Genomic DNA, 21010 nt, shown 5'->3' with positions numbered 1-21010 from the left:
TAGATAATGTCACAGGGGTCTTGTCCCACCATGTAAGACCTCGGGCAGCAGTTGGCTTCTGATTTGGGTCAGTGCTTAGTCAGGACTCCCAACAGGCATTGTAATCCTCCCAGTGGAATTCCTCCATCTTTTGGAGTCAGGGTTCCTTAGTCTCAGCTGCCAAGTAATCTTTCGTCAGTCCTACTGCTTCTGTAAGTGTTGTGAGGCGGTGTCTACGCAACCACTCCGTCCCCCTGGTTGGGAGGATTCATGTGAACTGTTCCAGAATTACCATTTTTGCCACCTAAGCATTAGACCACTTGTTGGGCTCTAGTTATTGCCAAGCGTAGTCCCGGAGACATTGAGCCACCGCTCACTGACTAACCCCTGCAGGGTACATTCCTGATGAAATCTCTGGTGGTACATCTCATGGCTCATACAGGTCTGGTCTAATATGGCCACCTTCACCTTTTCATAGTCCAGGGCATCCTGCTGATCAGGGTGGTGATAGGCTACCTGGGCTGGCCCCATTAAGTAGGGGGCTAAAAGGGTGGCGCAGTATCCTGCTGGAGACTGTGAAGCAGTGGCCACCCATTCAAATGTCAGAAGAAAAGCATTGGGAACATCTCCAGGCCCCATCTTCATGAGTCTTTGTGGGAGGACAAGCGGTAAAGATCCTGGGTTGAGGTCCAGTAGAGAAATAACCAAAGGCCCTCCTAGCTGGAGGAATGCTGCCATTTATTAGATGAGCACTGGTTGCTGAATAGCCAACTCCCACATCATCTCCTGTTGATGGCTAGTCACCTGTTGCAACAGCTGTGTGTATTGCTGTTGTTGCTGTGCAGCTTGTTGCTACTGGCTTTCTAGGAGCCATTTCAAGACTATCCAAATCCATGGTGGTATCCGCTAATTTCATGTCATTAGCATGCTAAGGCGATCGAGGGGGGAACCAGACCCTCCTCCAATCTATTGGCTTTAGGCCTCTCCTCAGGCCTGCGGGTGGCTATATTACAACAGAAAAACTTCAAAAACAGACTCCAACGAGAAACTGCTGAGCTAGAATTGATATGCAAACTAGACACAATCAACTCCGGTTTGAATAAGGACTGGGAATGGCTGAGCCATTACAGACATTGAATCTGTCTCCCCTTGTTAGTATTCTCACACTTGTTATCTAACTGTCTGTCTGTACTAGGCTAGCTTGATTATCACTTCAAAAGTTTTTTTTCTCTTAATTAATTGGCCTCTCAGAGGTGGTAAGACAACTCCCACCTGTTTATGCTCTCTGTATGTGTGTATATATATCTCCTCAATATATGTTCCATTCTATATGCATCCGAAGAAGTGGGCTGTAGTCCACGAAAGCTTATGCTCTAATAAATTTGTTAGTCTCTAAGGTGCCACAAGTCCTCCTGTTCTTCTTTTTGCGGATACAGACTAACACGGCTGCTACTCTGAAACTATTTCTCTTGAGCTATTTATCAATAGCACCCAGGTCTTTTCTCTAAACTATGTTCTAGTAGGGATGTTTCTCCTGGCACATGTCTTCCAAAGTTTGGCCATTTCCACTGTCAGGTATCGAGCAACTTGATGAATGGGGAACACCTTACTGTATGGACTCACTAGCCTGGCTCTCATTGCATTAAGGAACAATGATGGATAACCAGTATCCACACTTGTGTTTTCAGCTGTGCCTATTAAGGTTTCCCCATCACAAATTGTAGGAATTATTAACGCAGGGAGCCCCAGAAAATATGGAATTCGATTTAGTAGGGTAATTGTTCATAGTTGTTTTCACTGAATAATTAAAATGTAATTTTTCAGTGTGTGAAGAGCGATCAATCTGGTTCACTCATGAGAACAGCCTCCAGTAGTGCATGTAGTGTCTCATATTAATATTGTCTCTCCTTTCATGCATCCTAGGCACACACAGAAAGTCAGGAGAACATACAGTACATGCAGGAGACACCATTCTGCTTCAGAGTTGGACACCTTCTCCCCTACTCTATGTCAGATTCCAACACAACCAACTTCACCAACCCCTCCACCTTCATCCTACTTGGAATTCCTGGCTTGGAGGCAGCCCATGTCTGGATCTCCATCCCCTTCTGCACCGTGTACACCATAGCTGTCTTGGGAAACTTCACCATCCTGTTCATTGTAAAGATGGAACAAACCTCCTTGGGCCCATGTACTATTTCGTCTGCATGCTGGCCGTCACCGACCTGGTCATGTCCACATCCACCCTACCCAAAATGCTGAACATCTTCTGGTTCAATTCCAGGGAGATCAGTTTCAGTGCCTGCCTCACCCAGATGTACTTCATTCACTGCTTCTCAGCGATGGAGTCTGGAATCCTCGTTGCCATTGCTTTTGATTCCTACATGGCCATCTGCGATCCTCTGAGACATTCCACCATCCTGAGAAACTCTGTTGTGGCCAAGATAGACCTGGCCGTGGTGCTGCAAAGTGGCATACTCAGATTACCCTATCCCTTCCTGGCGAGGCGCTGGCCATATTGCAGAACCAACATCATCCCCCACTCCTACTGTGAGCACATAGCTGTGGTGAACCTGGCCTGTGCTGATATCCATATCAGTAGTTACTACGGCCTGTTTGATCTTTTCTCTGTGATCGGAATGGATGTGCTTTTCATCGCTGTGTCCTATACTCAGATCCTCAGGGCCATCTTCCGCCTCCCCATGAAGGATGCCCGGCTCAAAACTTTTGGGACCTGCATCTCTCATGTTTGTGCCATCTTAGCTTTGTACATCCCAGATTTCTTCTCCTCTCTCACACACTGGTTTGGCCATAATGTGCCACTCCATTTCCTCGTTCTCATTGCCAATGTGTACCTTCTGGTGCCACCCTTGCTACACCCCATCATCTAAGGGGTGAGGACCAAACAAATCCGGGGAAGGCTGCTACGGCTCTTTACTCATAAAGACACCTAAATATTTTCTTCTTGTGCTCTGGCTCTCAGACCGAGGTCCATGCAGAGATGGCTGGTGCAAGGTGATGGGCCCTCTTCCTTAGTCACTTACAGGACAGTCAGAGGGACATTAAACCCTTCCCTGTCCTTACTGTGTTGTGTCAGCATGATAAATAGGGGAATCAGTCTATGTACACTACACTGGGTTGAAACTTTTCTAATTGCTGGTCTCTGGACTCCTGAAACTGCGATCTTGCCCCACCTGTTCTGTCAGGGCTCTGCCTCTGCTGTGTGTCTTCTCCCCAAGGCCCTGCCCTGTCACTTGATCCTCTCTTCCCCTCCTCTTGTCAGTTGCTGGATCATTTCCACTTCCCATATATATATGAAAGAATATTAAATAAATATTGGACCCAATCATCACTAATACTAATATGTTCCCACATCTTGTGGCAAGTCTCTTAAGGGATACTGGTTAGTTTCAATATTTTAATGTTTATTCTTACTTTGTTACTAACTCTTTGGAGAGAGAGACCCCATCAGGACTCCTGGGATCTATCTCAGCTCTGGGAGGGGAGTGGGGTATAGTGGGTTACAGTAGGGGTCCTATACATCTGGGGTCTAAATGAGAAGATCAGAAGGCCATACTGGGTAAAACCAATTGTCCATGTATCCCAGTATCCTGTCTTCTGACAGTGCCCAGTGCCAGGTGCTTCAGAGGGAATGAACAGAACATGGCAATCATCATGTAATTCATGCTCTGTTGCTCACTCCCAGCTTCTGGCAAACAGAGGCTAGAGACAACATCCCTGTCCATCCTAGCCAATAGCCCTTGATGGATCTATCCTACATGAACTTATCTAGTTCTCACTGGAACCAGGTCATAGTTTTGTTCTTCACAACGTCCTCTGGCAGAGAGTTCCACAGTTTGACTGTGAAGAAATACTTCCTTTTGTTTCTTTTTAAACCTGCTGCCTATTACTTTGATTGGAACAGAGGGTCCTGTAGCACCTTTAAGACTAACAGAAGTATTGGAGCATAAGCTTTCATGGGTGAATGCCCACTTCATCAGTCTTGCGTCTGATGAAGTGGGCATTCACCCATGAAAGCTTATACTCCAATACTTCTGTTAGTCTTAAAGGTGCTACAAGACCCTCTGTTGCTTTTTACAGATTCAGACTAACACGGCTACCCCTCTGATACTTTGATTGGGTGACCCCTAGTTCTTGTGTTATGTCAGGGAGTAAATAACATTTCCTGATTAAATTTTTCAACAGCAGTCATGATTCTATAGACCTCTCTCACATCCCCCCTTAGTCATCTTTTTTCCCAGCTGTACCCCAATGCAACACATTGGCACCCCCATATTCACCACTGTTATATATTTGTAACAAATGTAGTAAAAAATATGTCATGTGAGGTGCCAATGTAAAAGTTATGGTTTGCTGAATATGATTTTGCAGTTGTGAATATTGACTATGTGTTTGCTCCTGTGGTAACTCCCACAAGGTAGTTTACATTCAGTGTATCCAGCACAATTTGAATGAAATAGTCAAGTGGATGGCCCAACAATGAATACCATGTGCCATGGAAGAAACTTATCCCCACCTGATGGACTTACATGGGGACATTCTGGCTAGAATACAGTTTATGGCCTCTGCTATGACTCACTGAAACATGCAAAGGCATGTGATCAGCTCATGTAACACTGGTCTCCGTTGTTGTGCCTGTACTTTTGGTGCAGAGGAAACAAGGAGACTCTCTCTCATTCCTTCAGCAGTTTCACTCCTGGGGTTCCCGATCAGACTTCTGCCCCTGCTCCTAATCCCGTTCCTGGCCCCAGCCCCACTCCTACCCCTGCCACGTTGCTCATTTCTTTCCCCTCCATCTTCTGTATTGCTGACACTTAGGGGTCGTGTCATTTCCCCTGTCCTTGAACAAACCTCAGAGGGCATTTTTTTGGTCTCCCCTCCCTGACCCTTTAGGGGCTACTCTCTTCCCTCCACCTCCCTATCCCTTTCTGGAGACAAAGAAGAGTTGCATAGAGCCACAGGTACAGTAGCCATGCTAGTGGTCTGCCCCCGCTTTGCCTATCTCCGTGGGCCATGGGGTCGTAATGGGGGCCCAGCCAGATGATGATCATGGGTCCGCAATCCTGTCCCACACTGCGCTGCAGGATGAGCTTCACCATTTTCTGGTGGACACCTGTGGTTTCAAGCATAAGGTGAAGCTCTCTCTCCAGCATTGGGGAGACTTCCATCTCGTCGTCTGGGCCATGAGGGCTGTTTTGGAGGAGTGGAGGGTAACCGGAAGGCAGGACATCCTGGTCTACTGGTGGGCCTGCAACTTCTGTGACTCCCTCCTGCCTTTCAGGGATTGTTGCAAGGCCGGCTGGGGATCCTCCTGCCCGTGAGGATCATTCTCAGCCCTCACAATGAAGCCAACCATCTTTTGAACATTGAACACCAGAGGCTCTAGGGATGGTCTCCACAGATGCCAGGTGCTCTCCTTCCTTTGTGATCTAGGGTACTCTGTACATAAGAACGGCCGTACCGGGTCAGACCAAAGGTCCATCTAGCCCAGTATCCTGTCTACCGACAGTGGCCAATGCCAGATGCCCCAGAGGTAGTGGACCTAACAGGCAATGATCAAGTGATCTCTCTCCTGCCATCCATCTCCATCCTCTGACAAACAGAGGCTAGGGACACCATTCCTTACCCATCCTGGCTAATAGCCATTAATGGACTTAACCACCATGAATTTATCCAGTTCTCTTTTAAACGCTGTTAGAGTGCTAGCCTTCACAACCTCCCCAGGTAAGGAGTTCCACAAGTTGACTGTGCGCTGCGTGAAGAAGAACTTCCTTTTATTTGTTTTAAACCTGCTGCCCATTAATTTCATTTGGTGACCCCTAGTTCTTGTATTATGGGAATAAGTAAATAACTTTTCCTTATCCACCTTATCATACCTTTTCAACATTGAACACCAACCAAAAAAAAAAAAAGGAACTATGGAAAGGATAAAGAAAAACACGTAACCCCATCTTCTTCTACAGAGACTCCAAAACCAGCCTTCTCTGGAGTGTAAGGGAAGTTCACAGTCTGTCCCTCACATGCCCCAGGCCTCTTGCCCAGGCCGTGGCTGTGCTGCAGGGATAACGCGGGTTGGACACTTGCTCTGGCAGTGGGCATATGTCTCAGGCTTTAGGTGTTAGGGCCCTTCTCTACAGTGTCGACCTCACCCAACAGAATTATGATTCCTCTCCAATTCTGGCCTGCAAGGCCTCTTGACTGGGGGGTTATTTCCCTGCGTTGGTCCCTCTGCCCAGGGTCTCCCTTGCTCTCCCCAACTGTACACTGAACCCAGCTCCAAACTTCTCCAGCCCCAGCCCCGACCCCAATGGTGCTGCTGCTCGGCCTCCAGCTCCCTGGACTACTTCTCTGGCCTCTCTGGTTAGGGTTGCTGCAGCTCTGCTCCCATCTGAACTCTCTGGGCTACTTCTCTGGTTCTGGCCGGCGTGGCTCTGCTCTCAGCTCTGCCCAGGCCCCTGCTGTCTCCTTAGCTCAATCCCGCTCTGGCCCAGGCAGTCCCAGCTCACACAGAGGATGGGAATCTCCTGACCTCCAGATTTCCTCATTGGCCTGCCCACCCTGTCAATCAGGCTGACCGGGAATGTTGGCCTCTCCTCATTGACTCTGGGGCCTGGTTTCGATCCTTCCCCTTCCTTTTGGTACTAGGAAAGGGCCAATCAAAAATCCTCACTGAAGTTTAGTGAGGGGCCAACTCCTAACATTCCTCCTTACTATAAGTCTGCCTTAGCCAAAATGTTCATACCAGCATCTCCGGGCCCCATATGATCAACATTTACCAGCATTATATTATATAAAAAAACCATTTACAATTAATAAAAGAACATTTAACATATTTAACATGCCATGTCCAATTCTTTATACTATACATGATAATATTCATTAAAGACTACATAGAACCAATAACATAATCATCTCTAAGATTAATAGTCAGTACGCCCTTAGTAGATCTCTGGGACTTTCTTAAGACTTGTGGCTCATTACCCATATTTTCTATTCTCTTGTCCCCAGGTAACACCAGATCAATTTGAGGGATCTGTCTATTTTCATCAGGGTTTGCGTTTGCCCCATTGGTTTCAGTCTCCTCCAGATATGATGCTCTATGACCCTATGAGCCCTGTTTGGACTAAAAGGTCAATGTTTTAGCTGGTCCCCATGTACCACTCTCTCAGGATCAGGCTGGATAGTGTAAATTGGCAGTTCAGGATTATTGTGAGTAACTACAATGTGGGGATTTGACTCCCACTTCCCCTGTATTTTATTATGACCCGGCATTTATGGTTACAAACTCGTACATGGTTACCACATCTTATGAGAGCCCCACTGGACTTGCAATCATAAGTCCTTTTCCTACTTTGGGCTGCATCTTTAGTTTTACTGAGAGCAATTTAACGGGCTCTCTTTTGCCTGTCATGGACACCTGTGACAAGGTCATTGAAACTGATCACCTCATCCTTAGAAAAGACTTCTTGATGCTTTTCAGGCAGCCCCCTAAGTTAGCCACCTGTGCAGGAACCAGCCCTTGGAGTGGCGCTTGAACTGGAATGGCAGTCTCCCACCACATCTTTCGAGGAAAGGTAACTTGTGCTCCCTGCTCCATCCTTGTCACCCGCACCTCATATCCATTCTCTTCAAATGTTACCCTCACCCGAGAAACCACTTCCTCATCCCAGTGTACCTCTGCCGTTCTGTTCTGAGAATGCAACCCCACAGACTTCACACTTGAGGTTAGAAGACTCACCGGTACTCTTCCTTTGATGGCATTAGTCAGTAAGTTGGCTGGCTAGAGCCTATTAGTTTGGCTTGCTCCAGGTGTATGGTCTATAAGGGCTTGAGATCCATTGATGTTCCCTGGTACCCAGCAGCGTTCATCAAGGATCTTCCCTCTCCAAGGAGGAATAACTGTCTTCTGTCTTCAGCCTATGTAATCATTTCCAATCTGTCCTGCCTGGCCCAGAGAACGACTCTGTTTCTCCTTTTGAGCAAGTACTTTACTCAGCACAGAATTCTTCTTAGAGTCCCATGATGGTTCATCCTCGTAGTTCCTTCTCCTGGCATTTTTTTTTTTGCTATTACTTTCTGATTCTTTGGCTAGTTGTTCTTCAAATTCTTTTTTAGCTTTCCTAATTATATTTTTAAACTTCATTTGCCAGAGTTTACGCTCCTTTCTATTTTCCTTGATAGGATTTAACTTCCACTGTTTAAATTAATCCTTTTTGCCTCTCATTGCTTCTTTTGCTTTGCTGTTCAGCTATGGTGGCACTTTTTGGTTCTCTTACAATGTTTTTTTTAGGTTGGGGTATACATTTAAGATGAGCCTCTTGTAATTCCCCCCTTCCTCTCTCGGTCACTCGGGAGTGGGCAACACTCACCTGTGTCCCTGGGTGCCTGATGTTGTTGACATTAAAGGAGATCCTAAGCATCCAAGTGCTGAAGTCCCTTTACTCTTAAGGTACTTGAATTTGGCAGTGCCTCCACCCAGCTGGTCCTGTACACACTCAATGGCATGCCTTGGGAACCTCCAGGAATAAATCTATTCTAATAATATTAATAGTATTTTGTGGCATGGGTCTGTAGTAAGAAGAAGGCCTGACACATAAACCCTTGTATCACAGGCCTGGTATGAAGCCTGAACCAAAGTAGCCAGGGCTTTGCTAATATAAAGCAAAGTTAAGCTGTGAGCAAGAGGCAGGCCCTGCACACAGAATCAAGTAAGAACAGGGCTAATGCCACAGAAATACACATACCTAAGATGTACTAGGCATATGTTATGTAAACACATTCCCCAGGGTGGTACCAGAACACCCCAATTTGCGCACATTCCCCACAGATAACAGAAACATGCTGACCCAACTTACAGACAGGGTCAAAATGATAATATGATGGATAGGACTGTTTTGATCGAACCAACATATACAAGGTAACGGGAGGCCCCTGGATACGTCAAAGAGTGGCACCCTGATATGTCAGGAGTGATGTGTAACTGATCACTCTGCCTCTCTTCAGACTCAGTCTCTCTGCTGTGCCCCTTCCTTGCCTGCACTTTCCCAACAAGAGTGGGGTTACTCACAGTTACTTCACCACTGGCCCACCTCACAAAGCTCTTGGCACAGCAACAGTCTCTGCCCCGGTTCCAGTGAAGCCACCAACAGCCTCTGAGGCTCCCTCCTCAATCATAGAATCATAGAATATTAGTTTTCCTGAGACATCAGACAGGATCTTCCCAACTGGTACACTCCCAATAAAGTTCAGACGCGAGTCTATTAAAAGGAGCCTACACTCTATTATGGTGTCTTCAAATAGTTTCCATGCAGCTTGCAGGATTTCACTTTTGGTGCTTTACCTTTTAATTTCTACTTTATCTAACTTCCTCATTTTAGTGTAATTCCCCTTGGTGAAATTAAATGTTACAGTGTTTGGGTGCTGTGGTGTTTTCCTCACCACAGGGATGTCAAAGTGAATTAGATTATGGTCCCTTTTACCAAGTGCTTCAGCTATATTCATCTCTTGGACCAGCTCCTGTGCTCCACTTAGGACTAATTCAAGAATTGCCTCTCCCATTGTGGGTTCCCAGATTAGCTGCTCTAAGAAGCAGTCATTTGAGGTGTCAAGAAACTTTATCTCTGCATCCCATCCTGAGGTGACATGTACCCAGTCAATATGGGGATAGTTGAAATCCCACATTATTATTAAGGGTTTTTTATTTTATTTTAATAGCCTCTCTAATCTCCCTGAGCATTTCACAGTCACAATCACCATCCTGGTCAAGTGGTCAGTGATATATCCCTACCGCCATGTTCTTATTATTCGAGCATAGAATTACTATCCATAGAGATTCTGTGGTATAGTATTGTTCAGTTCAGATTTTTACTTCAATTGATTCTATGCTTTCTTTCACATATAGTGCCACATCTCCACTAGCATGACCTGTTCTGTCCTTACAATATATTTTGTACCCTTGTATTACCATGTCCCATTGATTATGCTCATTCCACCAAGTTTCCATGATGCCTATTATATTAATATCCTCATTTAATGTAAGGCACTCTAGTTCACCCATCTTATTATTTAGACTTCTACCACCTGTATATATAACCATTCTGCCAGGTGGAGCCAGCATCAGCCAGGGCCAGGTTCAATATCTAGGGGTTCCCTCAAACCAGCACAGAACCGACTCGAATCCCAACCCAGTAACCTGGGAAATTTACACACCACCCCTGGGTGCCTCTGAGAGGCAATACTTTCCTACTCGCAAGCAGAGATTCTGAGTGTAGAACAGAAACCTTTAATAAAAGGAGGGAAGTAACTTGGCATTAATTTGGGAAAACACAAATGAGCTTCATAAACATAAACCATGAGTAAAAGACCCCCCCAGTAGGTTGGGCAGTGTCCTTATCCCCTCTGTTTCTTAAGTCCAGCAACCCAAGAGTCCCCTTCACATGCCCAACCCTTCTCTGCACCCTTCTCACAGTTGCTTCCCTTGGTCAGGGCAGACCTGGAGATCAGAGGTGCATCTGCTGAGTTCATCTCCCAGAGGCATCTTACCCACTCCACTGTGACCCTGGTGGCTGTGCCCCCCCCCCCCCCCATCGTCATCCTGCTGGCCATACTTCACTGTTGCTGCCCTGCTGGTCGCTGATCGCACCTTTCTGCCACCGCCCTGCTGGCTCTCAGTCACCATCCACTGCCATCCATCTCTCAGCTGTGACTTCTGCACATAAGTCTCTTAGTAATGTTTAGCTCTTTTGCGGGCTGGACAGAAAGACTGTCCCAACTCAAGTGATTTCAGCTCCCAGTGATTTTAGCTCTTAGCAGGCAGGGCAGAAACACAGTTCTGCCACAATGAAAATAACAAAGAGGCTCCTAATGAAGCCTATTTAGCTCTGTTCTTTGAAAAGTGGGGAGCACGGGTCAAACCAGCCTAGGGAATGCCCTTGGGGAGACCCGGCAGTCTTCTGACCAGAACTCCTGCCCCCACCCTTCTTAATCTCACAGAGCTCTAACAGTCAAGCCCCTGCTTAAAAAGGTATTTTCTGATAACCATGACCCCTCCTTCCTTTGGAACGCATTAAGCACAGACCTGCTTTTCTCTATTCCCACAATAATTACCCATTGGTAACCATATTTCACTATCCTTGCATTCAGTACTAACATAATGTGTGACCCAACATCAGCTAAGTTGATTACAATGAGCAAAACATGAGCTCCATCTACTGAATATCTAGCAAATCTAAGCAAAGCAGGAGCAAACTGTATTTACATAAACACACCCAGGGTAATCATCAAGTGATCCATTCCCTGTCACCCATTCCAAGCTTCGGGCAAACACAGGCTAGGGTCACCATCCCTGCCCATCCTGGATAATAGCCATTGATGGATCTATCCTCCATGAATGTATCTAGTTCCTTTTTTAACCCTGTTATAGTCTTGGCCTTCACAACATCCTCTGGCAAGGAGTTCCACAGGTTGACTGTGTGTTGTGTGAAGAAATACTTCCTTTTATTGGTTTTAAACCTGCTGCCAATTAATTTCATTTGGTGACCCCTAGTTCTTGTGTTATGAGAAGTAGTAAACAACACTTCCTTATCTACTTTCTCTACACCAGTCACAATTTTATAGACTGCAAACATATCTCTCCTTAGTCACCTCTTTTCCAAGCTGAAAAGTCTAATCTTATTCAACATGAGGAGCATATGTTTGACTCAGGTTCACTGTTCAGCTTCAGCCCCAGGGCAATGGGTGCCCTATAGTTCTAGATAAGGTTCCGAGTAGGTGTGTAAATAGCCGGCTAATGGCAGGTGTGCTGTTTATCTCCCTCCCTGTGAGCTACCGAAACCACCCTGGCCTCTCCACAGCATCCCTCCTTCCCAGCTAATGCAGGGGCTTATCTTTCTGCATTTCTCAGTTGTTGTCCTGCTCCCTTCAAAGTTGATCCCTTGCCTTGCCCTTGAGGCCTGGCTCATTGCAAAAGGCTCCCAGTCCATCCCCATTGTAGGGAAACTGCCAGCTACAGGCCCCCAGCTGGGAGGAACTATAGTGAACTGAAAGCTAAAGAAATAAGTCAAACAGGCTTCCACCTTCCCTCAGGACTTTGTAGCTGAGCTTTAGGGCCCACAAACTGTATGATGCAGAGCCTCACCCACCTGATTCATAACTCTATTCCCAAACATCATCTGCTTTTGAATGGCTTCCTGGCTTTCCTCTCTGCTCCTGATTGCCCAGTCACCATGTCCTTGCTGCACTCACTGCAGACTCCTTCTCAGGCTACAGCAGCTCCTGTCCAAACCTGGAGCAGAGGGAGGGAGCTCCACTGGGGTGGTGGGGGAGAGAGGTGGAGATGATCCAGAGAGTGACAGGGTGGTGAGAGCAGGGAGCAACGGGGATGGGGCCTTGGGGAAGATTTAGGGGAGAAGGCAGGGCCTCAGCGGTCCAGTTACCAGGCGTTACCAGATGTTTTTAAGATCAGGCTTGACAAAGCCCTGGCTGGGATGATTTAGTTGGTGACTGGTCCTGCTTTGAGCAGGGGGTTGGACGAGATGACCTCCTGAGGTCCCTTCCAACCCTGAGATTCTATGAATTAGAAAGGTAGTACCCCTCTGAGTTAAGGAGTTGTACACAGACTGATTCCCTGGTTTGTCACGCTGACACAGCACAGTAAAACTGTCTAGAAGGTGACTCAGGAAAGAGAGCCCAGCACCATGTTACCAGCCAGCTCTGCGGGGAGCTCGGTCTGAAAGCCAGAGCACAATGATAAAATATTTAAATCCTTTTATGAGTAAAAAGCCAAAGCAGCCTCTCCCGGATCTGTTTGGTCCTCACCCCATAGATGATGGGGTTTAGCATGGGGGGAACCAGGAGGTACACGTTGGCAGTGAGAATTTGGAAATGCAGGGGCACATCCTGACCAAATCGGTGTGTGAGAAAGGAGAAGAGACGTGGGATGTGAAAGGCTAAGATGACACAGAGGTGTGAGCTGCATGTCCCAAAAGCTTTGAGCCGGGCATCCTTTGTGGGGAGACTGAATATGACCCTTAGGATTTGAGTATATGACACAACAATAAAAAATATATCCAAAAAGGTCACAGACAATGCCACAGAGAGGCTGTAGTAACTACTGATGCGGATGTCAGTGCAGGCCAGCTTCACCACAGCCATGTGCTCACAGTGTGTATGGAGAATGATGTTGGTTCTGCAATATGGCCACCTCCTCGCCAGGAAGGGATAGGGCAGTATGAGCAAGCCACCACGCAACACCACGGCCAGGCCAATCTTGGTTACCACTGGGTTTGTCAGGATGCTGGAATGTCTCAGAGGATCACAGATGGCCACATAACGATCCAGAGCCATGGCCAAGAGGATCCCAGACTCCATCACTGAGAAACAATGAATGAAGTACATCTGGGTGAGGCAGGCGCTGAAATCAATTTCCCTAGAATTGAACCAGTAGATGCTCAGCGTTTTGGGTAGGGTGGATGTGGACAGGACCAAGTCAGTGACGGCCAGCATGCAGAGGAACTGGTACATGGGCTCATGGAGGTTCGGCTCCCTCTTCACAATGAGCAGGATGGTGAAGTTCCCCAAAACGGCTATGGCATACATAGTGCAGAAGGGGATGGAGATCCAGACATGGACCTTTTCCATGCCAGGAATACCCTGCAGGATGAAGGTGGAGGGATTGGTGAAGTCGGTTGTGTTGGAATCTGACATGGAGGAGATGAGAAGGTGTTCAACTCTGAGGGAGAATGATGTCTCCTACATTAGCAGTAGAATGGTATCTCCTCCTCTGACTTCTTCTATGTGCCCAGGATCTAGGGTGATAGTCAGAGTACAAATGCCTGGATGGGTGAAGCAGATTAGTCACTTTTTATGCACTGAAACATAACATTCATTATTCAAAAAATGAATTATGAACAACTGAACCTACTAATGCCAATTCCATATCTGATGCTGCTCCCTGCATCAATAATTCCTACATATCATGGTCTGGGAAACCTTAATAGGCACGAGCAGAAAACACAAGTGTAGATACTGTTTATTCATTATTGTTCCTTAATGCAATGAAAGCCAGGCTAAAGAGTCCGTGCTGTAGGGAGTTCTCCATTTACTCGGTTGCTCAAAATCTGAGAGTGGGGGGGGAAAAAACTTTTGCCAAGACATATGCCAGGGGAAACATCCCAACTAGAACACTCATCAGGGAAAAAAGCTGGGTGTCATTGATAGCAGCTCTACAGAAACACCTGTTCATTCGCAGCAGTGCCCAAAACAAAGACAATGCTCAGATGCCTAAGGAATGTGATGGAGAATAACCTGCTCTGGACATGTGCTCAGTTTTAGACACCCAATCTCTATAAATGATTTTTTATAATGGAGATATCCCATCTCCTAGAACTGGAAGGGACCTTGAAAGGTCATCAAGTCCAGCCCCCTGCCTTCACTAGCAGGACCAAGTACTGATTTTGCCCCAGATCCCTAAGTAGCCCCCTCAAGGATTGAACTCACAACCCTGGGTTTAGCAGGCCAATGCTCAAACCACTGAGCTATCCCTCCCCCCGATGTAGCACATAGAAAGGGGATTTCTGAGACAGGCTGTGAGAATGGGAGAGGTCGCCATAAACGGATAGACCGAAAAGTCTGGGACTACTTAGTTTAGAGAAGAGACAAAGAAGGAGGCATATGATAAAGGAGAACAAAATAAAAGAATGGAACAGATAACGTTGAAATGGACAAACAGAAAACAGTTCCCGCCAGTAAAATCTATAGAGACTGAATGCTGCAAAAGTGCAAATTCCTGAAAGCTGAAGCAAATTGTGAGGAAAACTGGGAGAAAAAATTTAGAAAGAAAAAAGGGAGTGAAACTTGGGAGTTCCTTAAGAAGAGTTTAATATACATCCAAATGGCCGTGATTCCACAGTCAAGAAAGTGGACAGCTTTGGCTAAAAACCAGGTTCAGTGGCAAAGGGATGGCTGCAATTCATGGTGGAGAGAAAAGCAATATATAATACACTAGGGAAACGGTAAATAGCCAGCAATCCAAATTGGAAGTTATGAAAATTGATCAGGGACATTAAACACATCAGGGAAAAATCCATGCTTGTTAGGGCTAAGGGTCACAAAAATGAGGTTATTAAGAAGATAAAGAACTAAAGAAATTCTAGAAAATGTTCAGACCAATTTCTAAAGGGAAAAGTCAACTTACTAACATTGCAGAAAAGGGGAAAAAATTCAAGAAATGTTTTGCGGGGGGCTGCTTTGGTTAGACACGAGCCCTATCTGATAAAGTGCAAAGATTAAATGCTGGCTGGCAGGCTGCTAGCAGAAGGCACATAACAGGAAGCCCTGTAATCACAACTTGATAAAAGGCTAAATGCTCAAGTCTGCCTGGTAAGAGCCGGCAGACACAGGCAGGGAAAGTCCTGTGATGTACGCACACCTGCAAAAGATCAAATCCAAGTGCTCAAAAACTATCCCCATAAGGCAAACAGGTCAGGACAGGAATAAACAATAAACAGGTGCGGAGAATTGGCAGGGTAATTAAAGAATATTTATTGGGGCAAGACCGAGATCGGTTCTGCCCACCTGGGTAAGGGGAGAGCAATAAAAGGGTAACATGAGTAAACATCTGGGCTGACTCATCAGGGTTAGGGAGGAGGGGAACGGGCAGTACAGCTTGCAAGCTTGTAGCAACTCTGATTCAATAAAAGGTGGTACTTAGACTGAAAAGTCCAGCCTCTGACAGGATCCTTCCCTTTTTCTCAATTCGACCCCCAACAGTTTTGTTCTCTTTTGGAAAGAAGTTGTATGAGGTATTCACTTCACCTAAAGTGATGAAATATGTTCCAGTCCATTAGCAGTCAAGGAGGGTGTCATAACTATAAAGGGAAGGGTAACAGCTGTCCTGTGTACAGTACTATAAAATCCCTCCTGGCCAGAGACTCCAAAATCTTTTTCCCTGTAAAGGGTTAAGAAGCTCAGGTAACCCGGCTGGCATCTGACCCAAAGGACCAATAAGGGGACAAGATACTTTCAAATCTTGGGGGGGGGGGGGAAGGTTTTTGTTTGTGTTCTTTGTTTGTTGTGTGTTCACTCTCCGGACTGAGAGGGACCAGACATCAATCCAGGTTCTCCACATCTTTCTAAACAAGTCTCTCCTATTTCAAACTTGTAAGTAAATAGCCAGGCAAGGCGTGTTAGTTTTCCTTTGTTTTCTCAACTTGTAAATGTACCTTTTACTAGAGTGTTTATCTTTGTTTGCTGTACTTTGAACCTGAGACTAGAGGGGAGTCCTCTGAGCTCTTTAAGTTTGATTACCCTGTAAGGTTAATTTCCATACTGATTTTACAGAGATGATTTTTACCTTTTTCTTTAATTAAAAGCCTTCTTTTTAAGAACCTGATTGATTTTTCCTTGTTTTAAGATCCAAGGGGTTTGGATCTTGATTCACCAGGGAATTGGTGAACGTTTTTCAAGGCTTCCCGGGGGGGGGGAATCCATTGGAAATGGTGGCAGCGGATCAGGGCTAAGCTGGTAGTTAAGCTTAGAAGTTTTCATGCAGGCCCCTACATTTGAACCCTAAAGTTCAAAGTGGGGATACAGCCTTGACAGAGGGTGTTAAACATTATCTATAGTAGAACCTTATAGTTAAGAACATCAGAGATACATACTGACTGATCAACCACACTGTAGTAAGATGAGGCCCTGAAACATAAACCCTTATCAGAGGCCCAGTATGAGGCCTGAGGCCTGAATTAAAGTAATGGTCAAGACTTCGCAAACATAAAGCAAAGTGAAGCTGTGAGCCAGAGGCAGGCCCTGGTCACAGAAGCTGGCAAGGAAAGGGCTGATGCTGCAAAAAGAGACATACCTAAAAGGTACTGGACACCAGATATCAGAACATACACTATACCGGAACATTCCACAGATAACATGGAACAGGCCGACCCATCCCAATGACAGGGGCAAAAGGGTAAAATGATGGATAGAGTTGTTTTGATCGAACCAACATGTACAAGGTGAGAGGCGGCACCTTACTGCGTAGAGGGGTTGTACCTTGCTACGTAGAGGGGTTGCACCTCAATACGTCAGGAGTGATGTGCAACTTGTTTGTACCTGTGTATAAGAATGCATCCCTGGGGTGGTGTCTTGGTCCGGCCTACGGGGCAGTGGAAAGTCCTGCCACTGGCTGAGCCAGTCCATTGTCAGGGAGTACATAAGTACTAGCTAGCCGCACCTCATCAGCACCTTGGACTTCTATGCCGGGGAGCTGGAGACTGTGTTTCTCTTCAACAATAAACCTGGCCGAGGTGCCTTCGTACCTTACTAGAGTCTGTGGTCATTGGGGATTCTTTCGGAGTCTGCTGTGTCAGCTATCTGCGCAGAGCTGGGGCAGCACACAGAGGGAACACACATGCAGCCGATTGATATCAACATAGAACAGAGCAGAGCACCACACTGGTAGCGTCTGACAACACACACATCTCATTTCGAATCAGAAGTTCACAATCAGGCTGCAGCAGAGTGACTAAAAAAATATAGGAGAGTACGGAGTTAAATGTAAAGAATGAAAATAATAAAGGGAAAGTTAAAAAAATTGATAAGGTTAGGGAATAATGGAAAAGTTGGATTATTTTAAAAAAAAGCCTAGTAATATAATTAATACTAACCAAAAAAGGGGTTAATGGAAAACCGGTCTTGTCAAATGAAGCCCATTTCATCCTTTACTGTGAGTACATATATGGTTGATCAAGGGAGCCAAGGAGATGCAATAGACTTTAATTTCTTGATGATATTTGTTTAGTAGGGGAAAACATTCTGATAAAAAATAAACACTATACAATATCAATAGAGCACACATAAAATGGACTAAAAACTGGTTAACTGATACATCTCAGAAAGCAGTTGTCAATGGGGCATTGTCAGCGAAAGGAGATGTATCCACTGGGGTTCTACGTGGATCAATTTTAGGCCAGATGCTATTCAATATTTTAATCAATGACCTGGGAGCAAAAAGAAAATCACTGCAGCTAAAATTTGCGATTATCCAAAGATCGGCAGAGTGGTTACAATGAGGACACCACTATAGGTGTAACGATTGATCTGGAGTGTTTGGTGAGCTGGGCCCATACATACAATATGTTTTAATACAGTCAAATGAAAAGTTATCCTCTAGAAAAAGGGAATGCAGGTCCAACCCAAAGACAAGGGCACTGCATTATGGAACACAGGGCCCCTTAGAAGGATTTTGGGGTCACTGTTGACATCATGAGATCCCAGTGCGATGCTGTGGCGAAAAGGGCTGATGAGATATTTGAATGCCTGACAAAACTGGTTGCTTTTGAAGCACCTGGAGGAGAGGAAGGTGATCAGGAACAGTCAACTTGGATTCACCAAGGGCAAATCATGCCTGACTAACCTAATTGCCTTCTATGATGAGCTAACTGGCCCCGTGGATATGGGGAAAGCGATGGATGTGCTATATATTGACTTTAGCAAAGGTTTTCATACATTCTCCCACAGTATTCTTGCCAACAAGTTAAAAAAGTATGCACTGGATGAATGGATAATAAGTAGGGTGACCAGCTGACAGGAAGAAAATATCGGGGGGGTCACCGGCGGAGCAAAAATAACCAAAACCCGAGTGCTGCTGGTGTAACGACACAAACAGCTCCCTCTCCCAATTCCCTATTGTGTCTCAGTGCTGCTGCGGGCGGGGGGAGGGGGGGAAGCCGAGAATAGCCGAGTGCTGTGGGCAGTCGGAGGAGATTATGCACCCTCCCTTAGCTATGCATACTTTCAGCCTCTGGTTTTCAGGAGAGGGGGGAAAAAAACCCGACCGAAGATCAATCGGGACGCGGGACAAACACCTAAATATCGGGATGGTCCCAATTTTATCGGGACGTCTGGTCACCCTAATAATAAGGTGGGTAGAAAGCTGGCTTTATCATCATTCTCAACGGGTAGCCATCAACGGTTTGATGTCTAATTGACAGCCAGTATCAAGCAGAGTGCCCGAATAGTTGTTCCTATGGCTGGTATTGTTCAACATCTTCATTAATGATCTTGATGATGGGATGAATTGCACCCTCAGCAAGTTCACGTATGACACTAAGCTGGGAGGAGAGGTAGATGCACTGGACGATTGGGATAGGGTCAAGAGTGACCTATGCAAACTGGAGGATTGGGGCAAAAAGAAATCTGATGAGATATAACAAGGACAAGTGCAGAGGCATGCACTTAGGATGAAAGAATCCCATGCACTGCTACAGGCTGGGGACCGACTGGATAAGCGGCAGCTCTGTAGAAGAGGATCTGGGGATTACAGTGGAAGAGAAGATGGATATGAGTCAGCAGTGTGCTCTTGTTGCCAAGAAGGCTAACGGCATATTGGGCTGCATTAGTAGGAGCATTGCAAGCAGATCGAGGGAAGTTATCATTCCCCTCTAACTGGTCCTGGTGAGGCCACATCTGGAGTATTGCATCCATTTTTGAGCCCCGCACTATAGGAAGTATGTGGACAAACTGGAGAGAGCCAAACAGAGGGCAACAAAAATGACTGGTGGCTGGGGTACATAGAATCATAGGAGATTAGGGTTGGAAGAGACCTCAGGAGGTCATCTAGTCCAACCCGCTGCTCCAGGCAGGACCAACACCAACTAAATCATCCAGCCAGAGTTTTGTCAAGCAGGGCCTTACAAACTCTAAGGATGGAGATTCCACCATGTCCCTAGGTAACCCATTCCAGTGCTTTACCACCCTCCTAGTGAAATAATGACTCATGAGGAGACACAGAGGGAACTGGGCTTACTTAGTCTTCAGAAGAGAAGAGTGAGGGGGGATTTGATAGTAGCCTCCAACTACCTGAAGGGAGGTTCTAAAGAGGATGGAGCTCGGCTATTCTCAGTGGTGGCAGAACAAGAAACAATGGTCTCAAGTTACAGTGTGGGAGGTCTAAATTGGATATTAGGAAACACTATTTCACTAGGAGGGTGGTGAAGCACTGGAATGGGTTACCTAGGGAGGTGGTGGAATCTCCATCCGTATATGTTTTTAAGGCCCACCTTGACAAAGCCCTGTCTGGGCTGATTTAGTTGGCGTTGGTCCTGATTTGAGCAGGGTTTGGACTAGATGACCTCCTGAGACTTTAATGGTTTGGTCTAAAATTTGCCACACATATTCCAGATGAATAATTTTTAAGTTTCAGGCATAACAGTTCAGCCGACTTCTCGAATAAACCTAGGAGAGAAAATGTCTTACTCACGTTGAATAGTTCTTATAATTGGTTCAGTTAGGATTCCTAGTACCTCCATGCTTTCCAGCAGGTAAAACTCAGGTAACGCCCCCCTCTTCTACTGCCTCTCCACCTCCATTAACAGCCAGACCCCTTAGATGCAAGAAGAGAGGTGACAGTCTTTGTACATCTACTAACACCTTTAAACCTGAACGATCTAATAGATCGTTCAGGTTTAAAGGTGTTAGTAGATGTACAAACGATCTAAGGAGCTAATAGAGGAGGTATCTGAACCTCTAGCTATTATCTTTGGAAAGTCATGGGAGACTGGAGAGATTCCAGAAGACTGGAAAAAGGCAAATATAGTGCCCATCTATAAAAAGGAAATAAAAACAACCCAGGAAACTACAGACCAGTTAGTTTAACTTCTGTGCCAGGGAAGATAATGGAGCAAGTAATTAAGGAAATCATCTGCAAACACTTGGAAGGTGGTAAGGTGATAGGGAACAGCCAGCATGGATTTGTGAAGAACAAATCATGTCAAACCAATCTGATAGCTTTCTTTGATAGGATAACGAGTCTGGTGGACAAGTGAGAAGCTGTGGATGTGGTATACCTAGGCTTTAGTAAGGCATTTGATACGGTCTCGCATGATATTCTTATTGATAAACTAGGCAAATACAATTTAGATGGGGCTACTATAAGGTGGGTGCATAACTGGCTGGATAACCGTACTCAGATAGTTGTTATTAATGATTCCCAATCCTGCTGGAAAGGCATAAAGAGTGG

General features: G+C 45.8%; 1 protein-coding gene and 1 pseudogene across 1 annotated transcript; one reads left to right on the top strand and one right to left on the bottom strand.

Annotated features, from left to right (window-relative positions):
• The first annotated feature begins 1908 nt into the window (after positions 1-1908).
• LOC122172895 (olfactory receptor 52E4-like) lies at positions 1909-2933 on the top strand (annotated as a pseudogene).
• Positions 2934-12756: 9823 nt separating this feature from the next.
• On the bottom strand, positions 12757-13704 carry LOC101945090 (olfactory receptor 52K2-like). Its single transcript, XM_005314223.4, has one exon. The coding sequence runs from the start codon at positions 13702-13704 to the stop codon at positions 12757-12759; it is 948 nt and encodes a 315-aa protein (XP_005314280.4).
• Positions 13705-21010: the final 7306 nt, after the last annotated feature.

The sequence above is a fragment of the Chrysemys picta genome, chromosome 1 (genome assembly GCF_011386835.1).
Source record: "Chrysemys picta bellii isolate R12L10 chromosome 1, ASM1138683v2, whole genome shotgun sequence".
NCBI classification, from domain to species: Eukaryota; Metazoa; Chordata; order Testudines; family Emydidae; genus Chrysemys; species Chrysemys picta.
The sequence above is the reverse complement of the archived record's forward strand: the minus strand, read 5'-3'. Positions and strand labels throughout refer to the sequence as shown.